At 38.6% G+C, this 19,672-nt stretch overlaps 1 protein-coding gene across 6 annotated transcripts; it reads left to right on the top strand.

Moving 5' to 3' along the window:
- Positions 1-3,475: 3,475 nt before the first annotated feature.
- gata5 (GATA binding protein 5) lies at positions 3,476-18,843 on the top strand. 6 transcript variants are annotated; one of them, XM_080294335.1, is made up of 7 exons: positions 3,476-4,435; positions 4,916-5,576; positions 8,350-8,519; positions 10,728-10,853; positions 11,069-11,153; positions 11,391-11,547; positions 12,287-12,452. In XM_080294335.1, the coding sequence occupies exons 2-7, from the start codon at positions 5,057-5,059 to the stop codon at positions 12,438-12,440; spliced, it is 1,212 nt and encodes a 403-aa protein (XP_080150461.1). In that variant the 5' UTR covers positions 3,476-4,435; positions 4,916-5,056; the 3' UTR covers positions 12,441-12,452. The 6 variants fall into 6 exon arrangements, with proteins under 6 accessions (XP_080150461.1, XP_080150459.1, XP_080150462.1 ...); XM_080294333.1 differs by having other exon boundaries at positions 3,484-4,435; positions 10,725-10,853; XM_080294336.1 differs by lacking the exon at positions 12,287-12,452 and adding an exon at positions 17,328-18,843 and having other exon boundaries at positions 3,493-4,435; positions 10,725-10,853.
- Positions 18,844-19,672: the final 829 nt, after the last annotated feature.

Here is a 19,672-nt window from a genome sequence, read left to right as displayed (position 1 = left end):
GTTATTATAATAGAGCAAACCAATACAAGTCTCTTCTCTATGACACCAGTCTTGCTGCTTGTTTCTCTCTTATTGTTAAATATAACATTTTTCCTCTACAAATCCTGCTTTAAAATTATTTCTACTCATATGCACTACCTGGTGGTGAAATCCATGCAGCACAGCCCCACATATTTATAATGCCTATATAATTTATACTACTTCAGGGGAGGTGCAGGAGGAGCAGCAGTGGTATCCTGCAAAGTTGTAATGACAGTAGAAGACACTTAACCCACCCAACAGGGAGCCACCTGACTCCACTATCTACCACTGAGTTAGTGGAAAGAAGTGTTCATGATGAATTAAAACAAATAACTAAGGAACAAAAATGAATGCTTCAATAACTAAATCACGCTATTTTTATCTTAGCTGTGGGGGAAATGAACCTGTCACCTCCACTAGCAGCTTAGCTAACAAAGCAGCCTGGTCGGTCCACGTCTGCTGCCAGTGGTGACTAATTCGAGTGTGTGCAGCCAAAAGTCAGAGCTGGGACATCGGCAGTTTACTTGTTACTGTGTGCAAAAGCTAGTAATTACAGTAATAACACTTCATGATCAGTCAACTTGGTCCTGGGTTTTGTTGTAAAAATAAATATAGAGGAATTTTGCAGTACACCAGTAAAGCTGTGTCTGACAAAATGACTGTCAAGTTATGAATGCTAAGTTATGAAATTTAGACTAAAAGAAATTTAGTCAAGCACTAAGGGGTACTGGTGTAAATGATTAATTATTGTGTTATTGTGTATTTTATTGTATTTTTCCTATAGGCTGGTTTTATTGTTCTTCGTGTTTGTTTTTAAAATGAAGGGTTTTTTTATGTTTTTTTAATCTTAAAAATACTCATTTTGATTTTATATATATATATATATATATATATATATATATATATATATATATATATATATATAGATAGATAGATAGATAGATAGATAGATAGATAGATAGATAGATAGATAGATAGATAGATAGATAGATAGATAGATAGATAGATAGATAGATAGATATCATATTTTTATTTTTATGTCAAATTATTTATAACATAATGTTAACAAATAGCAGTTGAAGTTGTTCCCTGTGAGTTTTTTCCTAGGGCCCCAACAGACCTTTTGAAAAAGGATGTCTTTCAAAGAAAGCATGTGCTGCATGTAGAAGGACGACACATTTTTGTTCTATTAACATACTTATATTACACAATGCTACAAATCCTGAAGCCTACATCTCTGCAGCATTCATTTCTTTACAGGATACATGCTTGATATATTTAAGACATTGATTAGTTTTTTTTTTTTCTTTGGTAGTGACATTCACTTTTTCTATTCATGCAAGTTGGTTGACATTTCTGTGATAATGCCTCATTTGCATTTTAACTATATATACTGAAATATATTGAAAAATATTCTTAATTTAAGGTGTTCAGGTTTTGTTGTGATACGTGTTGGCTAAATTGTTTACAACTAAATACTAGAATAGTATTTTACAATACTTATTGGTGAGCGAAATGCAGTTGGGGTAATCCTGGAAGCAACATAACATAAACAAATCATGTCTGAGTGAAAGTAATCAACTATGGACATATTCTGTATAATACTTTCATCTGTTGGTTAAAGGTTTTCCTCTTTTAACCTGAAGTGAATGAATTTTTGACCCTGAAATGTCATGACCATAGATTCTCGATCAGAATAAGCAGCCTAAAATGTTAAACTGACTATCTTTAAGCCACTTTTCACTTTTGCCTTGTGATGCAGTCACCATCATGCTGGAAAATGAAGAGAATTTCACATAATTGTCCCTAGATGACTGGAAGATGTTAGTCTTTGAGGAAACATCTGTATGATCAAGAAGCAGCCAGATAAGCCAAGGCCCACAGAATGTTTTGAACACCGATAAGGAAAAGGAGAGGGACCAGATGCTGATAACCTCATCATTATATTGCTGACTCTTTACATGAATGCAATTTATTTGCCAAGACGTTTTTGAAAGTTGTGAAATAATTACTAAATTGGATAAAGATGATAACAGATAATTTTTATCACTAATGAAATAATATCTTAGATGAGGTAAATGAAAATTACATATACAACAAATTTACCTAAAAGTGGTGGAGAATATATTTGGAGGAGGAGCTGTTCTAAGAAGAAGCAGGAGAGAGGAGGGCCCTGTCTTGATCAGACATATTTTGCTGGATTGAGGTATTACCTGCAATTACCTGAATGCTGTTTGACTGAAAGTGTGAGTTCCTTAGCTTTTAGCGCATTTATTTGATAATCTCACGGTACTTAATAAATTTCACTTCACTTCACTTGGGTTGTTTATGTTATTTTACAATCATTAAAGTGAATGTATGCTGTGATATAAGAAGTCGTTTAGCGAAAAAAAAGCAGCATCAACTCTATCCTACCACAGCTGAAGAGGACTCTCCCACAGTGTTGATCACAGTGTCTATATCACCCTCTTCTTAAACAGTAAACATGAACCGAATAATGATGTAATGGTGATGGGTTATATTTGATAAGACGTGACCAGCTTATAAATGTGATCTGAGGCCGAGCTTAGACTTGTGCAGAACTCACTCTATTTAAAGCGAGCGCTGTTTGGCTGCTGCTCAAGGAACCCATTCTTTTCTTTTTCTTCTGTTTTCTTCTTAAAGGAAATTAGCTTTTGAAACTACCGATAAAGTGAAAACATTATCTTAGTCCTGCATTATTCATTCAATATAAAACACTGAATGAATGATCTTTCTTTGTCCTGCGCTTCTAAAATGGTCCCATTATCCTTTATTTCGTTGAATATTTAAAATGAGAAAATATGCTCTCAGCAGGCGACAGACATTGAGTTTGAGGATGAGATGTCGACACCAAATGCTCTGTCATTAGAAGACGAAAGGAAGGAGACCACTCCACTCCACTGCTGCTCTGCGCAGATCGACGGATGTAGAAGACCAGAGGAAGGATTAATTAATAGACACCAGACAGAAGTCTGTTACGGTCTCAGATGCTGATCAAATTAAAGCATATCCATACAGGAGACGGAGAAAAGACGCCCTTTGAAAATATTTACTTTTGATTTTGATGTAACAAGCTTTGGTTTCTAAATTGAAAACATAGTTGTTAATTACAAGCTGTCAAATACAATATATTTTTCTCTTTATTTGCTGTATGTTACATTTTCATTATGAGTTTAACTGAATTAGCCCCGTGTTATTCCCAACCTGTTGTTGATTTTGCATTGTTTTGTTTTAATTTGATATATATTATTTACCAGTTTACCCCGCCTACCTGTTCTAAAAATGAAACGTTCATGCATGTTTTTATTATTATTATTATTATTATTATTATTATTATTATTATTATTATTATTATTATTGCAGTGAAATGTAAATTATACAAATAACGGAATTAACTTCCGTATATTTCTCTGTATATTTTGTATTTTTAACCTGCTATTTTTTTTTAGTCAAAGGTTAATTGACGCTTAAATCACCAATAATTCCCATTGGTTTCTGTGAGCTACCAGCTACGCCTAAAGTGATTGTTTTATATACAGTAGGTTATTGTTCTAGTTCTATTTCTTTCTCTTTTTCCAATGGACAGGTAAACGTAATAGTTTTAATCTAAAAAAGTATCTTTCAGTTTCATTCTGCACTTTTATACCTTGAGGAGCTGATTTAATTGTTATGAAAATGGAAACCTTGGGAGCAGTAAGACGGGTATTTTTTTTATTTGTTTCAAATGTGGAAAACCTTAAAACATGATTTTCCAGGTGAATTTTAAAAAAAAGTCGTGCATTAAATTCCCCTGTAGAATGAAGCGTAAAGGCAATGATCGTGAATACTGCTGTGTATAAAGCGCCAATGGAGCCTCCATATCCTTCGTCCTATCAAACAGAACAGGGTTTTATTAGTTTACACTTTAGAAGTCCTCAATTCTCAGGTTTGAGCTCTCCTGCCCTGTCATACCCAGGGGTCCTCCCTCCTTAGCGCCTTCCTTCCCTCCCCTCCGCCGTTCCCACCCAGGTCTACATCAGATCGCCGATCTGTGTCACGTGTTTTACTCCCGTACAAATTTTCCAGTAGGAGAGCGAATAGACGCACACTCATAACAGCAATTATCAGCGACAGTACCTATCTCCAGATATACGCAGAGGAAGAAGAGCGCTCCAGTGATCCCGGACTCCCCCTCCCCCTGGAAAAAAATCATTTTACTTTTGCTTACATTTATCTTCCACCACTTGTGAGCAACTTTAACGCACTAAAACCGAGCTATTTGGAGAGGCTCGGCTGAGCTCCATCGTCTGTCTGCGTGGGTACGGAGGGAGAAAGTTTGCCTACTGCGCTTGTCTGCTGAAAATTTTGACTGGTAAAAGACCAGACTGCTTTATCACCCGACCGTCCTTATCTGGTGAGATAATGCACTGAGAGCCCTTGGAAAGAAACTGCGTTCCTCTTGTACACGGCGCAGAACCATTATCAACGTTTTATGTGTTTTGATTTACTATTGATAGAAAGTATATGCATCACAGATATGGAAGGGGAGCTCGCTATCTTTTGTGGTGTTTGATTGAGTTTCCGTTTCTGATTTAATGAGCCAACTGCGGAGGCGCAGGATGTGTGGGGTTGCTGATAGTCGCCTCCGAGTGTGCAGATATCCTTGATCATTAATGTCATTCTAATCCATTCCATGTCTCAAGGTGATATAGGTGAAATATGTCTGACGCGGATTGTCGAACTTTCCTTTTGGCATGGCTCATTGATTGGGGAAAAATAGGTTTTATTTTTGCGCAATAAAGCTTAAGGCTGGGTGGGTGGATCAGTTGCCCATGAAACCTTTCCAGTGTTTTTTTCAGCTATCTTCTTTCTCTGTACATTTATAACAATGCAGGATTCACATCAAGGCACAAAAGTTCCTCAGGAGAGTGTGGATGAGATTTGTGGACATCTCAGCAGTCCTGCGACTGGCTGAGGAAGCCCTCCCCGTGTTTTTCCAGTTTTCCGCCAGGAAGTAGATTTTAAAGAGAGAAAAATGTATCAAAGCCTGGCCTTTTCTTCCAATCAGTCCCATTACACGCATGACACCGGGAATTACATCCATCCCTCGGCCAGCTCTCCCGTCTACGTCCCTTCCACCAGAGTTCCTGCCATGCTGCCCACCCTGCCCTACCTGCAAACCTGCGACTCGCCCCATCAGTCTCACGGCCTCAGTGGTCATCACGGCTGGCCCCAGGCCGGCACAGACGGCTCTTCCTTCACGCCCAGCAGCCCCCATCCCTCACATGGATTCTCCTACTCGCACAGCCCGCCCGTGAGCACCAACACCGGGCGAGATGCAACCTACCAGAGCCCGCTGGTTCTCGGAAACGGAGCTCGCTCTGACCAGTACGGAGGCGCTCTGGTGCGCTCAGTCGGAGGTTCCTACTCCAACCCGTACGCCTACATGAGCCCCGAGATGGCGACATCCTCCTGGACGCCGGGACATTTCGAAAGCGGGGTGATAAGCCTGCAGGGCCGACAAGGTGGTCTGTCGGGGAGAAGATCCAGTCTGGGTAAGCACATAAATCAAGTTTCTAAAACTACTGCGAAATCCCGGTTCCCTCTGATTTACTGGAATTTTTAAAATTATTTTTTTAACGAAGTATGAAAGACTGACAGTAAATATATTTTTATTCATAAAATAATTTTTCATAATTTGATCATTTTTAATATGTTTTCAACGGGGGGGTTGATGTTTTCTGTTTTTTTGTAGCCACAAGATCATATTACCGCTTGAAAACACTCGTAAGCTAAATTGTTGCATTTTCCTTCCAAATATTAAGAACATAATAACAATCACGTCAGTCTATGCTTGCTTTATGTCTTCTAATTATTGGTTGCTTAATGTCCAAATGTCAGCATCAATAAGACGAATTGAATATTCTGAACATTTTGTTCGTGAAAACGGTGTTGTTGTTGCTCCACAATCATTGTTATTGTTTTTAACATGGCAGAGGTTCTTTTTAAACCTCATTTACCGGTTGTAAAGGCCAGGCAGTTATTTATTACAGCGGCTGACAGAGAGGCCTGTAAACATAATGCTTGTGTCATGCGGTCGGTGATTGAATCAAAGTCCCCTAACAATCCCACATTAGATTTAAACAATACACATTCATCAAGAAGAGAGTGACGCTAAAGAGGGATCAATTAAAATGTTAATTTAATTCCCTGGTTTAATCACGACCTTCACACGGGGAGAGAAAAGCCCAGTGAAAAGGGCCACTGCCGTGACAATAAGAGCGGTTATCACCTTGATCAGACAGTCGAAACGTCTCTAAGTGTAGCCGTCAGCATTTATTTGGAGGCCACGTGTTGGATCGGGGAGACAGGAGTGTTTGAAGTTCATGATTTAGAAGAGTTTGATGGTTTGACACCACTTAAAAATGTTAACAGATAAATGAAACCCAATTTAACTCTTTAGTGTATTGTTGGTTTAATTAAAGAGTCCATTATTATAGAAAGGATCAACAGTGAGTTCAAATGGGTTTATCTTTTCATTAGGTAAACATGATAATTGAACATAAATGTTCATACAAGGATCTCTTGCAGTATTCTTAGTGGTAAAGTATTAATATCTTTATAAACGAATGGGGGATCTCTGGCCCACATTTGTTAGTGGGCCCTTTTTTTAGGTCCCAAGATTGACATGGATATTTTACATATCAGGCATTTAAATTTGTGCACAAAGGAAAACAAAACTAGTCGGTCTTTATGGCCTTAAATACTTGGGCAGAGTTTATGGTCAGAACAGTCTTGATAGTTAAAATGTGTTAACAATAAAGTTTCCATCGCCCCTATAAAGAAATAAAAAAAACATTTATTGGTGCAGTTTTGCTTCTTTCCTGCTTTCTTTTAATTTGATTGACGGGGACGAAACAAGCTTTGATGTTTTGTGATTCTGCATTCAAATATTTCAAAAACGATTAAATAATCACTGGGTAGAGCTAAAGTTTAATGCCATAGCAATGAAGCGCAGAGCCGATTACTTATTATAAGTGCATTAACCGAATGAACATTTGGGGACTTGAACGCATAAATTATTTTAATTTGAACAAAAAAGAAACGTTTTCAGCCAAGGGGATAAGTCTAACCATGAGGCTATTCAACTTATGGGACGTTAACTTTTTTTTACAGAGTTCATTTATCTCATCATGGCTAGTTTTATCATTTTACTACTCATAGATCACTATAAACGCTGCTAACTCACTTTCTAAGCGCATGTATTTTTTATGTAACATATGTGTTTAGTTTAAGGGTTTTCATGTTCTAAAGCAATCTAATGTTTTGTGTTTTGATCTCAAATCCAAATTTTCATGTCATTATTTCCAACCCTAAGCATTGGAGATGATGATTATCTTTAGGCTGACTGTGAAGATTAATTTGGACCGTTTACGGAAACATAAACCCATTAATTATTCTCAGTCATCTTAAATATGAATAACTAGTATTTCAGAAAATCTTTCGGTTAATATTATTCATGTAAAGTGTTTGGTAATTAAAACGCAATGACCCTTTTCAGTTTTACTCGCCCTTTATTTTGTGATGAATTCTTTTCTTCCGAAACGATGAGAAATACAATCACAAGTTCAAAGGGTGAGTCCGGGACAGCTTTGTCCCGACGGACGTGGTCTACTTCAGGTCTGGCTCGCTCTTTCTGTCTCTCTTTCTCTGGTTTATCGATGGAGGGATTAGGTATTTGAGCAATTAATGCCAGGAGTCCGTAGTGTGTCAGAGAGTGATGAATGTGGAGGTTGAGGTGATGGCGGAGGGGGTGGCGGGGTGGGGGGTGGCCGCTGAAAATGCTACCCCCCAAACAGATTCCTCTATTTGATTCATTCGCATGCGTTTGAGCGCCCTTCATCATACGGACTGGGATGGGGGGTGGGGGTTGCGTGGTGGCGGGTTACATTCCTCCCTGGCTATTCATCAGGCACTGGACCGTAGCCACGACAGCGCCACGCACGCCCGCGTACGCTGTAAAAGTTCAGAAGAAGGTGTTGTAATAAGGCATGTAGTCTTTTGAATGTATTCATCTAAGGGTACCAGAGAGACCAAAACGTCGTGAAACCACGGAGATAAGAAGTGTTAGAGATTGTCAGAGATTGGTCACGTTGGACAAACTGGAAGTGAACACGAGTACCATGTAAACGTTTAGGCCTAAATAATCTCCTAAACTCAAATGAAATAAACTGGCCAACAGCCATGAAATAATCATGTAATGTGCAGAGTTATGGTATATGTGTACATGCATTCAGTCTAATGTGCGTTTTCCCTGTCTGTGTTCAGACCTGATAGACGACATGCCCACGGAGGGCAGGGAGTGCGTCAACTGTGGCTCCGTGTCGACCCCGCTGTGGCGCAGAGACGGGACCGGGCACTACTTGTGTAACGCCTGCGGCCTCTATCACAAGATGAACGGCATCAACAGGCCCCTCATCAAGCCGCAGAAACGGCTGGTAAGACTCGCCGATAGATCGAAAAAACATAGTATAACTATGTAGCCTATATTACACTTGGGCGATACCGAGTCAGCCTACCTCATGATTTGCATTTTTCAAACCACTCTGCCATTCAACAGACTCCAAATAGTTTATTTATCGATTCCTTTTAGCTGAATTTATCGTCTGGTGTAATTTAAACTATAAAATCATTTGGAAATCATCAGTAAATGTAATCCTCATTAATATTCAAATATTCAATAATTTAAAAAATACATAAACTATTACTATGAGGGGGCCTTTCCGATTTTTTTTTCAATGGATTGTACACACACATGGATTGTGTGTTGCACTTTAATGTTGCAAAAGGAGAGCAGAGTCAGCAAAAGAATCAAAGCAACGGTCTTGAAAATAAAAGACTATTATTCATTCTAACAAGAAATAAAAAAAAAATATAGACTTTTTCAACTACCTTAATTTACCAGCAGATAATCAAAAAGCATAAAGATGCAAATTCATATTTCATCTCTGACACACTTATATTTTTACCACAAAGTTAAACAACTATACATTTTTCTAGTACTGTAAGCTGTTGTGTTCCATTTTTTTTCTCCAGAGGCTCATTTCTAGACATCTTTTTGAAATTATTTTGTCCTTAAAATCTTCGAACAGGCATAACATCTCCTCCATCAAACTGGGGTAACTGCATGCAACAATTATTATTTAAGTGCCTGCAACCATATTTGACTGTAATATAATGAGAATAAACACTCTGTTGTGAAACTTTCTCTCATGGCTTACTCATCAAATGGAAATTACATTGCACATTATTGCTTTTATAGCTTTTGACAAGCTGGTTACAAACTGAACCTGCAGTTATGTTAAGACTGTTTTTCTTCAGTCTACAGTTTAAAACCAACCATGTTCTATTTATACTGATACAGCAAATCATCACTCTGGGGGAAGCTGGGATAAAGAAAAAGAAAATTTTTGCTTTAAAATTGTTCAGTTTGTTTTTGTAATCTGATATTATATTTTTTTAAAAACAGTTATTCCAGTGACACTTCATTAATAAAAATGAAAGTATCTTAATGCACAATTATGAAAAGAAATCCAAAATAAGCAAAGACTTGATAACAATGAGGAGAAAACAGGGGACGACTGAAGCAGCTAAGCAGGGATTCAGATAACACCCATGCTTTCCTTAAATGGCCAAGTTATATTGTTATTAGTGTATAAAGTTAAATGTTGAAATGAATTACTGGTAATCAGCAAGATAAGCAAAAATGCATCACTGTCAAAGTATTAAATCTCCAATAAGACACTTATTGAACACTTTACTTTTCTCATGTGACTTAGGTCTTTATGCCCAGATTCTTTGGTAGAGCTAATACATCTTGTTTCTTGTTTTAACCTCCTGAGACCCGAACTCTTCCACGGCATGCATTTTTAATTTCTCTTTGATATTTGGTCACATTGGGGCCTGATGAAAGTAAAAACAAAGAATTACCAGATTTTTTTAACCTTATTTTTGTTTTTAAGAAAAATGAGAGCCACATATTTGTTTACAATTTTGACAGAACAGTAGCAGTATAATGTTCTCGTAAGTGGATATCAGGCCCATGTAGACCAAAACTGAGTATTTTGGTCTAAATAACCCAAAATGTGATGTCCACATATGTGGACGCTAGGTCCTGGGAAGTTAAAGGAGATATTAATTAGTAATAATTCAGAAAATGTGAACGGCAATGTTAGTGCATGGAGGCTTCAAAGGCTCTGTATTTCCCAGGAACTTCCAGCTCCAAAGCAACTGTGACTGTCAGCTACTCAACAAACTATTTCCACAACAAGGCTTTTTTTTTACTGTTTTTTATTTGTCCTGTGCTGACCTTGCCCTTGATTCGAGCTGTTTTTAGACAAGTTTCTGCTTAGCAACGGGATTTTCTGCTGCTGCTTTTGTTTTGCCCCAAACCAAACAGATATTCACACATGAAAGAATTATTTATGTTGCCTTTACATGTTGCCCAGCTAATGAGTTATTATTTTCTCTTTTGCATGGGCCTGGGGGCATTCATCATTGTTATACCAAACATACCAGCATCCTGCAATTCATTGGAAAAGTTGAGGGAACAGCTTAACGCCAATTTCTCAAACCTTACTTCAAGATGTGATCTGTGATTTCAGACAGTTGATAATTTACCATTCAAATATGTCCTCCTGCAGCAGACCACATCACGCCGGGCCGGCTTGTGCTGCACTAACTGCCATACCAGCACCACCACACTGTGGAGACGCAACGCTGAGGGAGAACCTGTCTGTAATGCCTGTGGCCTCTACATGAAGCTACATGGGGTAGGCCATGCTAAAAGGCTCTTTCAGCAAGCTTCTTGCTCCAGCAGGGAGCAGCTCATTATTTGCACAGCGTAAAACCTCTCCAAGGGCACTGTGGTCACTGTTATCAGAGTGTGGGAGGAGAGGTTGTGTGGGTTGTCATGACACTGTAGCCTCTGTTGTATTAGGGCCTGGGAGGTAGACTGAACTTATTTGTGTTGCTGTATTCCTTCCAGGTGCCCAGACCTCTCGCAATGAAGAAAGAGAGCATTCAGACAAGGAAGCGGAAACCCAAGATGCCCAAGAATAAAACATCCACAGGTAGGTCAAACAGACACTAAAATATGTAGGATGTTGTGTAGAAGAAAAAGCTGGTTAATGAAAGCAGTGTCAGTCATGTGAGTAGCTACTAACAAGAAATGAAATAAGCAAGAAAAACAAAAAGATTATGCCAGAATTGTTTGAGAATCTGCCTTCTCTAACCCTTTCTGGGTTAAAACTTTTTCAGAATCTGCAAACCATTCTGAAAAGTATCTCAGTGTATTAACATAATAATAGCTCATATTATCATCCTGCTGATTCTTCAGGATCTATCACCTCTGACACCGGCTCCCCAACCTCCCTGTCAGTCTCAGAGCACGCTTCCACTATTAAGAGTGAACCCAACATGGCCCCGTCACCCTATGCTGGACAGACTGTCACATCTGCCACTCAGGTAAAAGGTTTTCCATGCAAATTCTATGTTTGACTGTGTAGAAACTAAATTGAGCAGCAATTATTTAAACAACTGCTCAACAGATTTTAGTTTTGGCTATTCTTTTGTGTTTTTTTAATGCATCTATTTTTTCTTTTTAAACTCTCCTTGCACATAAGATAAGATAAGATAAGATAACCTTTATTAGTCCCACACGTGGGAAATTTGTTTTGTCACAGCAGGAGTGGACAGTGTAAAAGTTATGAGGCAAAAATTAGAATACAATAAGAATAAATACAGTACACAACTGTACAGAATAGAATAAAATAAAATACTATATACAGTAGAATAAAATAAAATAAATATACAATAAGATAAAAATAGAATACAAATACGAATACTATATACAACTGAGTAAAAATACAACGATGACAGAAAGGATTATTGCACTTAGTATTATTGCATATGTATGGATGTGTGTGCTTGATCAGTTAGTCTTTATTATGGAGTCTGACAGCAGTGGGGAGGAAAGACCTGCGAAATCTCTCCGTCCCACACCGTGGGTGCCGCAGTCTCCCACTGAAGGAGCTGCTCAGTGCTGTCACAGTCTGCTGCATGGGGTGGGAGATGTTGTCCATCAGGGATGACAGCTTAGCCGCCGTTCTCTTGTCACTCACCACCTCCACTGGGTCCAGAGGGCATCCTAGAACAGAGCTGGCCCTTCGGATCACCCTGTTCAGTCTCTTCCTGTCCCCAGCAGAGATGCTGCCGCCCCAGCAGACCACGCCATAAAAGATAGCAGAAGCCACAACAGAGTCATAGAAGGTCTTCAGGAGTGGGCCCTCCACTCCAAACGACCTGAGTCTCCGCAGCAGGTACAGCCTGCTCTGCCCTTTCCTGTAGAGGGCGTCTGAGTTATGAGTCCAGTCCAGTCTATTGTTCAGATGAACACCAAGGTACCTGTAGATGTCCACAGCCTCAATGTCCATACCTTGGATGTTCAGTGGTTGCAGTGGAGAATGCTTGTGCCTGCGGAAGTCTACCACCAGTTCCTTGGTTTTACTGGCGTTGATCTGGAGGTAGTTCAGCTGGCACCAGTCCACAAAGTCTTGGGTTAGACCTCTGTACTCCTTGTCGGCTAGTAAGTGGCACATGAAATTTGCTGAAGCATCTGTGAAAAATATCTGTCTAGATGTCTCTCCCATATCCCTCTGGCAATGGCTTGTCAATATTTGGAATTTCTCAAGCTGTTAAAGATCCTTCAGAAATGTCTGACCTTTATGAAAATGCTCTTTTCAGCTTGATTCTAACATGCTAAAACCACATCAATAAGAGCAATGGTGCAAAAGTGATTGTAGGAAGTAACCATGTTTAAGACGTTAAGCTCTGTCATACTCACAAAAAGAGATGTGAAAGAAGAGGTGACTAAAAATTCCAGGTCATGAGCATATAAATGTTTTAAGTCTGAAGGATTTTGCTTGCTCTTCTACTCCCAAACCTTCACGGGTTTCTTTTTGGAGTTTAATCCACTGGATCCGAATTAACTTGTCAATGAAGGTGATGATATAGAGCCTAATGTGCTATAATCACATGCATTCATCGACATGACTCCATTCATTCAGTTACTTTAAGGAAATGTTCTGCCTAGATTGCTTAAAGCAGAGGTTCCCAAAGTGTGGGGCCCGCCATTGCAGGAGGGGCGCGTATGAAAAGGAAAAAAAAGAACGCTTCCGGGGAGCGGGGAGCACGCGCTGGGCTCTCCAAACCACGGACAGACAGTATCCCAGATTCTTGATTTTTAGTTCACAAACACTTCTTGTAATGACTAACTACTCCTGACATTTTGGAGATGTTTGCTCTTTATACAGTAAAGTTACAGTGGGATACAAATAACATCAGGCTGATCCTGCCACAGTTTGTTCCCCCTGTCTAAATCAGGACAAACAGTATCCCACAGCTGTTTATGTTTTTAAACCCATTTTGCACAGAGAGGCATTTTTTTGAAAAATGTATTGATAGCAATGTTGAACATTATTACACAGGAAAAAAACAACTACATGTAAAATAATCACACCATGACGCCCCTGCCTTTCTAAATGGAGGGACAGTAACTGCGTGTGTATATGTAAGCGTGTAAAAACTGCAGGTAGATTAACAGTATTTTGTCTCTATCTGCCATTGTAGAAATTCATCTCATGTAAACAATAACGTGACGCACAGCGTAACGTGAAAAAAGGCACATACCTTGCGTGACGAACTCTGTATTCCTCGTCCACACGTAAACGCAAATACGGAGTTAAAAAAAATTTGCATTTTTCGGTGATTTCAAAAGCCGTTTATGTGTGGACGAAAGGCCCAAACGCATAGAAAAACAGCATTTTCAAAAATACCCGTGTAGGTGTGGGCGTAGTGTAAAAGAGTTAGTAGGCTAATTTATTTCATTGCTACCTGTAATTTATTGCAGTTTACTTTTATTCATGTAATTGTTTACTAAATGTTTGTGGTGTGAAATAACCCGCAATGGAGTTTGAAAACAAAATATGGGTGTGTGTGGCTGGAGGATGTGTTTGTGCTGGGGGGGCAGGTGGGTGGGATTAGGTGTTGTGGGGTCACGAAGATTTTTCTTGTAAAACAAAGGGGGGCCTAACGAAAAAAGTTTGGGAACCACTGGCTTAAAGAAACATTAGATTTCAATCAATAAATTTAAAGGGGTGGAAAGAGCATGTCTGCAATTGACTAACATCGTTACTTCCGGGGATACTAGCACTACCCAGTCCAATCAGTCAGCTAGCCAGTTACATCCATAGAATTTACTAGTATTTTTCTTTAATAAAATAATGTTGTGTTGATTATGGTGGTTTGTTTAGTAGTAATTTAAACATGTAAGGTTTATTATATATTCCACATTCATTTTATATGAAGTATAATAAATGAATCCTTTTTGTTTTGATGAATATCGCTTACAACTCATAAAAAGAGTGACATGCCGAAGAACTGATGGTGTTTAAAGTGCAGTGTGACGTTTTCAGTCTTTCTTGATTTGTTGGTTGATGTTGGTGGTTGTTAGTTGAAATTGGACACAGCCACAATATTTTAGACACTTGCTTTAGAACATGTCCCATCTGCAGACACTGTAGAAGCTTTATCCCAACTTTCTTTTCCACAAGGAATCAGCACCTGCCCACAGTGCCAAAACTATTTCCCAATGGTTTGTTTGCCTATGCTCAATTGGCCAACCAACTCCCCTGACCTTAACCACAAATCACTGGTATTGTCAAGAGGAAGATGAATACCAAAAGTAAAATTCAAAAGTAAAGATGGCTGCTCCCAAGGCAGTCTGGGCTTAATTAATATCCAAGCAATTCCACAAGTTGATTGCCTCTTTTCCACATTGCTCTGATAGAAAGCATAGGAAAGGAGCCTTCAACAGAGGTTGAATATTTCTGTAATTTTTGGTGTAAATCCTTTTTTTGATTCATCTTCTGAAATATTCTGGTAATTTGAGATACTGTGTTTCTGATTTTTGAATAGTTTTAATCATCAAAATTCAAAACAAAAGGCTGAAATATATAAATATATGAAACTTTGCCTTTTTTAATGAAGTTCTAAATACAGGAACTTTGACAATGTTGACATTTTTTGACATGCAGTAGCATATAAAGATAGGTGAAATTTCTGGGTATGAAAAGTGAACACAATGCCTTCAACCTACAATTCAATTCAATTCAATTTTATTTATATAGCGCCAAATCACAACAAAAGTCGCCTCAAGGCGCTTCATAGATACAGAGAAAAACCCAACAATCATATGACCCCCTATGAGCAAGCACTTTGACGACAGTGGGAAGGAAAAACTCCCTTTTAACAGGAAGAAACCTCCGGCAGAACCAGGCTCAGGGAGGGGCGGTCATCTGCTGTGACCGGTTGGGGTGAGAGAAGGAAGACAGGATAAAAGACATGCTGTGGAAGAGAGACAGAGGTTAATAACAGATATGATTCAATGCAGAGAGGTCTATTAATACATAGTGAGTGAGAAAGGTGACTGGAAAGGAAAAACTCAATGCATCATGGGAATCCCCCGGCAGCCTACGTCTATTGCAGCATAACTAAGGGAGGATTCAGGATCACCTGGTCCAGCCCTAACTATATGCTTTAGCAAAAAGGAAAGTTTTAAGCCTAATCTTGAAAGTAGAGATAGTGTCTGTCTCCCGAATCCAAACTGGAAGCTGGTTCCACAGAAGAGGGGCCTGAAAACTGAAGGCTCTCCCCCTCCCATTCTACTTTTAAATACTCTAGGAACAACAAGTAGGCCTGCAGAGCCAGAGCGAAGTGCTCTAATAGGGTGATATGGTACTACAAGGTCATTAAGATAAGATGGGGCCTGATTATTTAAGACCTTGTATGTGAGGAGCAGGATTTTGAATTCAATTCTGGATTTAACAGGAAGCCAATGAAGGGAAGCCAAAACAGGAGAAATATGCTCTCTCTTTCTAGTCCCTGTCAGTACTCTTGCTGCAGCATTTTGGATTAGCTGAAGGCTTTTCAGTGAGTTTTTTGGACATCCTGATAATAATGAATTACAGTAGTCCAGCCTGGAAGTAATAAATGCATGAACTAGTTTTTCAGCGTCACTCTGAGACAGGATATTTCTAATTTTAGAGATGTTGCACAAATGGAAGAAAGCAGTCTTACATATTTGTTTAATATGTGCTTTGAAGGACATGTCCTGGTCAAAAATGACTCCAAGGTTCCTCACAGCGTTACTGGAGGCCAAGGTAATGCCATCCAGAGTAAGAATCTGGTTAGATACCATATTTCTAAGCTTTTCAGGGCCAAGTACAATAACCTCAGTTTTATCTGAATTAAGAAGCAAAAAGTTAGCGGCCATCCAGGTCTTTATGTCTTTAAGACATTCCTGCAGTTTAACTAATTGGTGTGTGTTATCTGGCTTCATGGACAGATAGAGCTGGGTGTCATCTGCATAGCAGTGAAAATGTATGCTATGTCTTCTAATGATGCTGCCTAAGGGAAGCATGTATAATGTAAACAGAATTGGTCCTAGCACTGAACCCTGTGGAACTCCATAATTAACCTCAATGTGTGAAGAGGACTCTCCATTTACATGCACAAAGTGGAGTCTATTAGATAGATATGATACAAACCACTGCAGCACAGTACCTGTAATACCTACAAGCATGTTCTAATCGCTCTAATAGGATATTATGGTCAACATCGAACGCTGCACTAAGGTCTAGCAGGACAAGCACAGAGATGAGTCCACTGTCAGAGGCCATAAGAAGATCATTTGTAACCTTCACTAAAGCTGTTTCTGTGCTGTGATGAACTGAAACCTGACTGAAACTCTTCAAATAAGCCATTCCTCTGCAGATGATCTGTTAGCTGTTTGACAACTATTCTTTCAAGGATTTTTGATATGAAAGGAAGGTTGGAGATTGGCCTATAATTAGCTAAGACTGCTGGGTCTAGAGATGGCTTTTTGAGTAAAGGTTTAACTAGAGCCAGCTTGAAGGCCTGTGGTACATAGCCACAGGCCTTCAAGCTCTCTGCTGACCATTCCAATGGTCAGCAGAGAGCGACTTCTCTGGTTGCAAATACACATCTGGTTGTATAGAAATCTATGGGAAAACTGACTGCCCTTATTAGACCTCACCAAACACTTTGTTGATAGGTTTGTGTGTGAAATGACTAGTTTCCGGTAATTTTGAGCAAAATATGATGCTCATTTTGTAAAAAACAAAAAAAAGGTTTAGTAATTTTTTGAATGTCTTTTATTCCTGTAGACTGCTTCTCAGTTGGACAGCACAGCCTCAGGACACGTGGACATTAAATATGAGGATTTTCCATTTACTCCGACCTCCTTGGCTCCACAGAATTCCTGGTGTGCGCTGTCTCAAGCATGAACAAGCTCTGCCACAAGGGCAATACTGACCCGACTTGACTGATCAGTAAGGTTATCCCACCATCCTGAAACTTCTCCTTAACAACTCTGAAGCTGTGGAGGGCCAACATAGTGGGTCATAACCAGACAGTTATGACCCACTGTTATCAAGAGGGACTGTACAATTTCATTCTAAGGACATCTAATGTATTTTCTATATTATATATTGTAACACACTGGCTATGTAATGGAAGCATAAACGGCTCTCCTGGACTGCATTTCTGAAGGATGCATGTGAGCTTTCCAAAGACTCTGGACTGGCCCTGGCTTTTCTAAGCTCATATCTAGCAACTTCATTTCCTCAGAGGGACAACAACTACTACCTATTGCTAAAAGATATTGCTGTTTTTGGTAATAATCTACACAGCAAACCAATGCAAGGATGATTGAGTTTGATTTTATGAGCTTTAACTCCTTTAGCCCCCTTTTTTATGACTTCCATCCAACTTCGTGTGGGTCATTCGTTGCTTCAGTCTGAAATTGTCAGAGGGGAAAGCAAAGTTTGTTGTTAATGGTTATGCACAAAACAACTTGGTTAGTTTTGGTCAAGATCATATTTTTTATTGCTTAAAAAATGCTCCAGACTTTGTTTCTCGGGTGCCAAGTTCCACCTCTTCTATAGGTAAGAAACACCTGGCACATTTTATATGCAGTTATTCATATAGCTATTAATGCTACTAAAGTTTAAAACCTAAGGGTCATAGCAACTTGCAAAGACTACTCATAACAGTTTCATTCATGTTCCTTACTGTCACTAATGTGATAAAATGTCATGGTTTTCTATAAGGTTTTCAAGAACATGTTTTCATGTTGTTGTCACTGCAAGAAAGAAATCCAGAAAATGCCTTTATGGCTGTTGAACATGTCTCATTCCCTTGTAGATAATTAACTTTTATAGGCACATTATTTGTGTTGAGATAAGGACTGTTAAAAGTCATTGTAGACACTAAAACCAGCCAGTTATGACCCACTGTTCTCCATGTAGAATGGCTTTTGTGCTCTATGTCTCTAAGTGGTGATGCTTAGATTATGGTAGATTTATTTTTACAAGAAACAGAAGAGATAAAATGCATCCTGCAAGAGTTATTTGAAAACCAGGAGCAGTCATTTTAATTCTGACATGATGACATATCAGAATTTTTACCATTTTACTGCTCTAAAATTTGATCTTAATGAAAGTGCAATTTTTTTTTTCTTCAAAAATCGAAGACAAAACAAAGTGTGAAATTGTTGTAAACATTATTATCTAAATTTATTATCTGTGTTTTGTTAATATGTAAGGAACTATCATTTTGTTAGGAGTTGTTTTGGGTCTTTGAATCTGTTAAATTTAATAAAACTGATTCAAATTTTGAAAATCTGATGAATGGAATGATTTTTGAATGAATCTTTATTGTACAAGCGAACTGCCTGCTCAGCATCACTCCAGTTTTATTCATGTAGGTGAATATTCTGAAAATGTTTTCAACACTTTTAACTATCAATCATATTGGCGAAACTGTTCACCAACTAAAACATTTAATTAAAATAATTGAACCTACTCTATTTTACCTACTTAATGAAAGTGTTACTACTTACAGATGTATTATTTTTAGTCGCAGTTCAGCCTGTTAGCCATTACTTTTATTTCTTACCATTATTATTTCCAGCTATTTCAACAGTCAATCTCAATACTTGTAGATATTTTTACTTTTTTATAAACATCAATTTTTGGGTCAGTATTTCAGGCTGTGGTCCATATTAATAAAGTAATGTGTGTAAAGTAAGTGTTAGTAAAACTGAAGCAGAAATTGGGAAGTTTAAGCTGTTTTAATCTGATTTGACTTTATTTTTTTCCTTTTATTGTTACAATGACCATCAAAAGAAAAGTTATTTTGAAACATTTTGCCCATTAACCATCCACTGAACTGCCAAGAGGTATTTTATGGCCAGGGATTTTATACCACATTGCAAGATTTAATTTTAGCAAAGAGCACTCCACACTTTAGGTATACATGTCAATTTTTTTACTGCCTTGCAATACTTGTTGTAGGCAGTTGTGTGTATTTGTGCAGGTATTAGTCTACAGTGGGCCTATGCAGACACACACATGCTCCTGTGCAGTCCTCTAAAAACCCAACATCGTGAAACTGTGTGTAAGCTGATTGGCTGAAAGTAGACTGGAACAGAGACGGAAACCAACCAACA

This window comes from Astatotilapia calliptera, chromosome 20, assembly GCF_964374335.1.
Source record: "Astatotilapia calliptera chromosome 20, fAstCal68.1, whole genome shotgun sequence".
Lineage (NCBI taxonomy): Eukaryota > Metazoa > Chordata > Actinopteri > Cichliformes > Cichlidae > Astatotilapia > Astatotilapia calliptera.
This window is presented reverse-complemented; position numbering and strand designations above follow the sequence as displayed.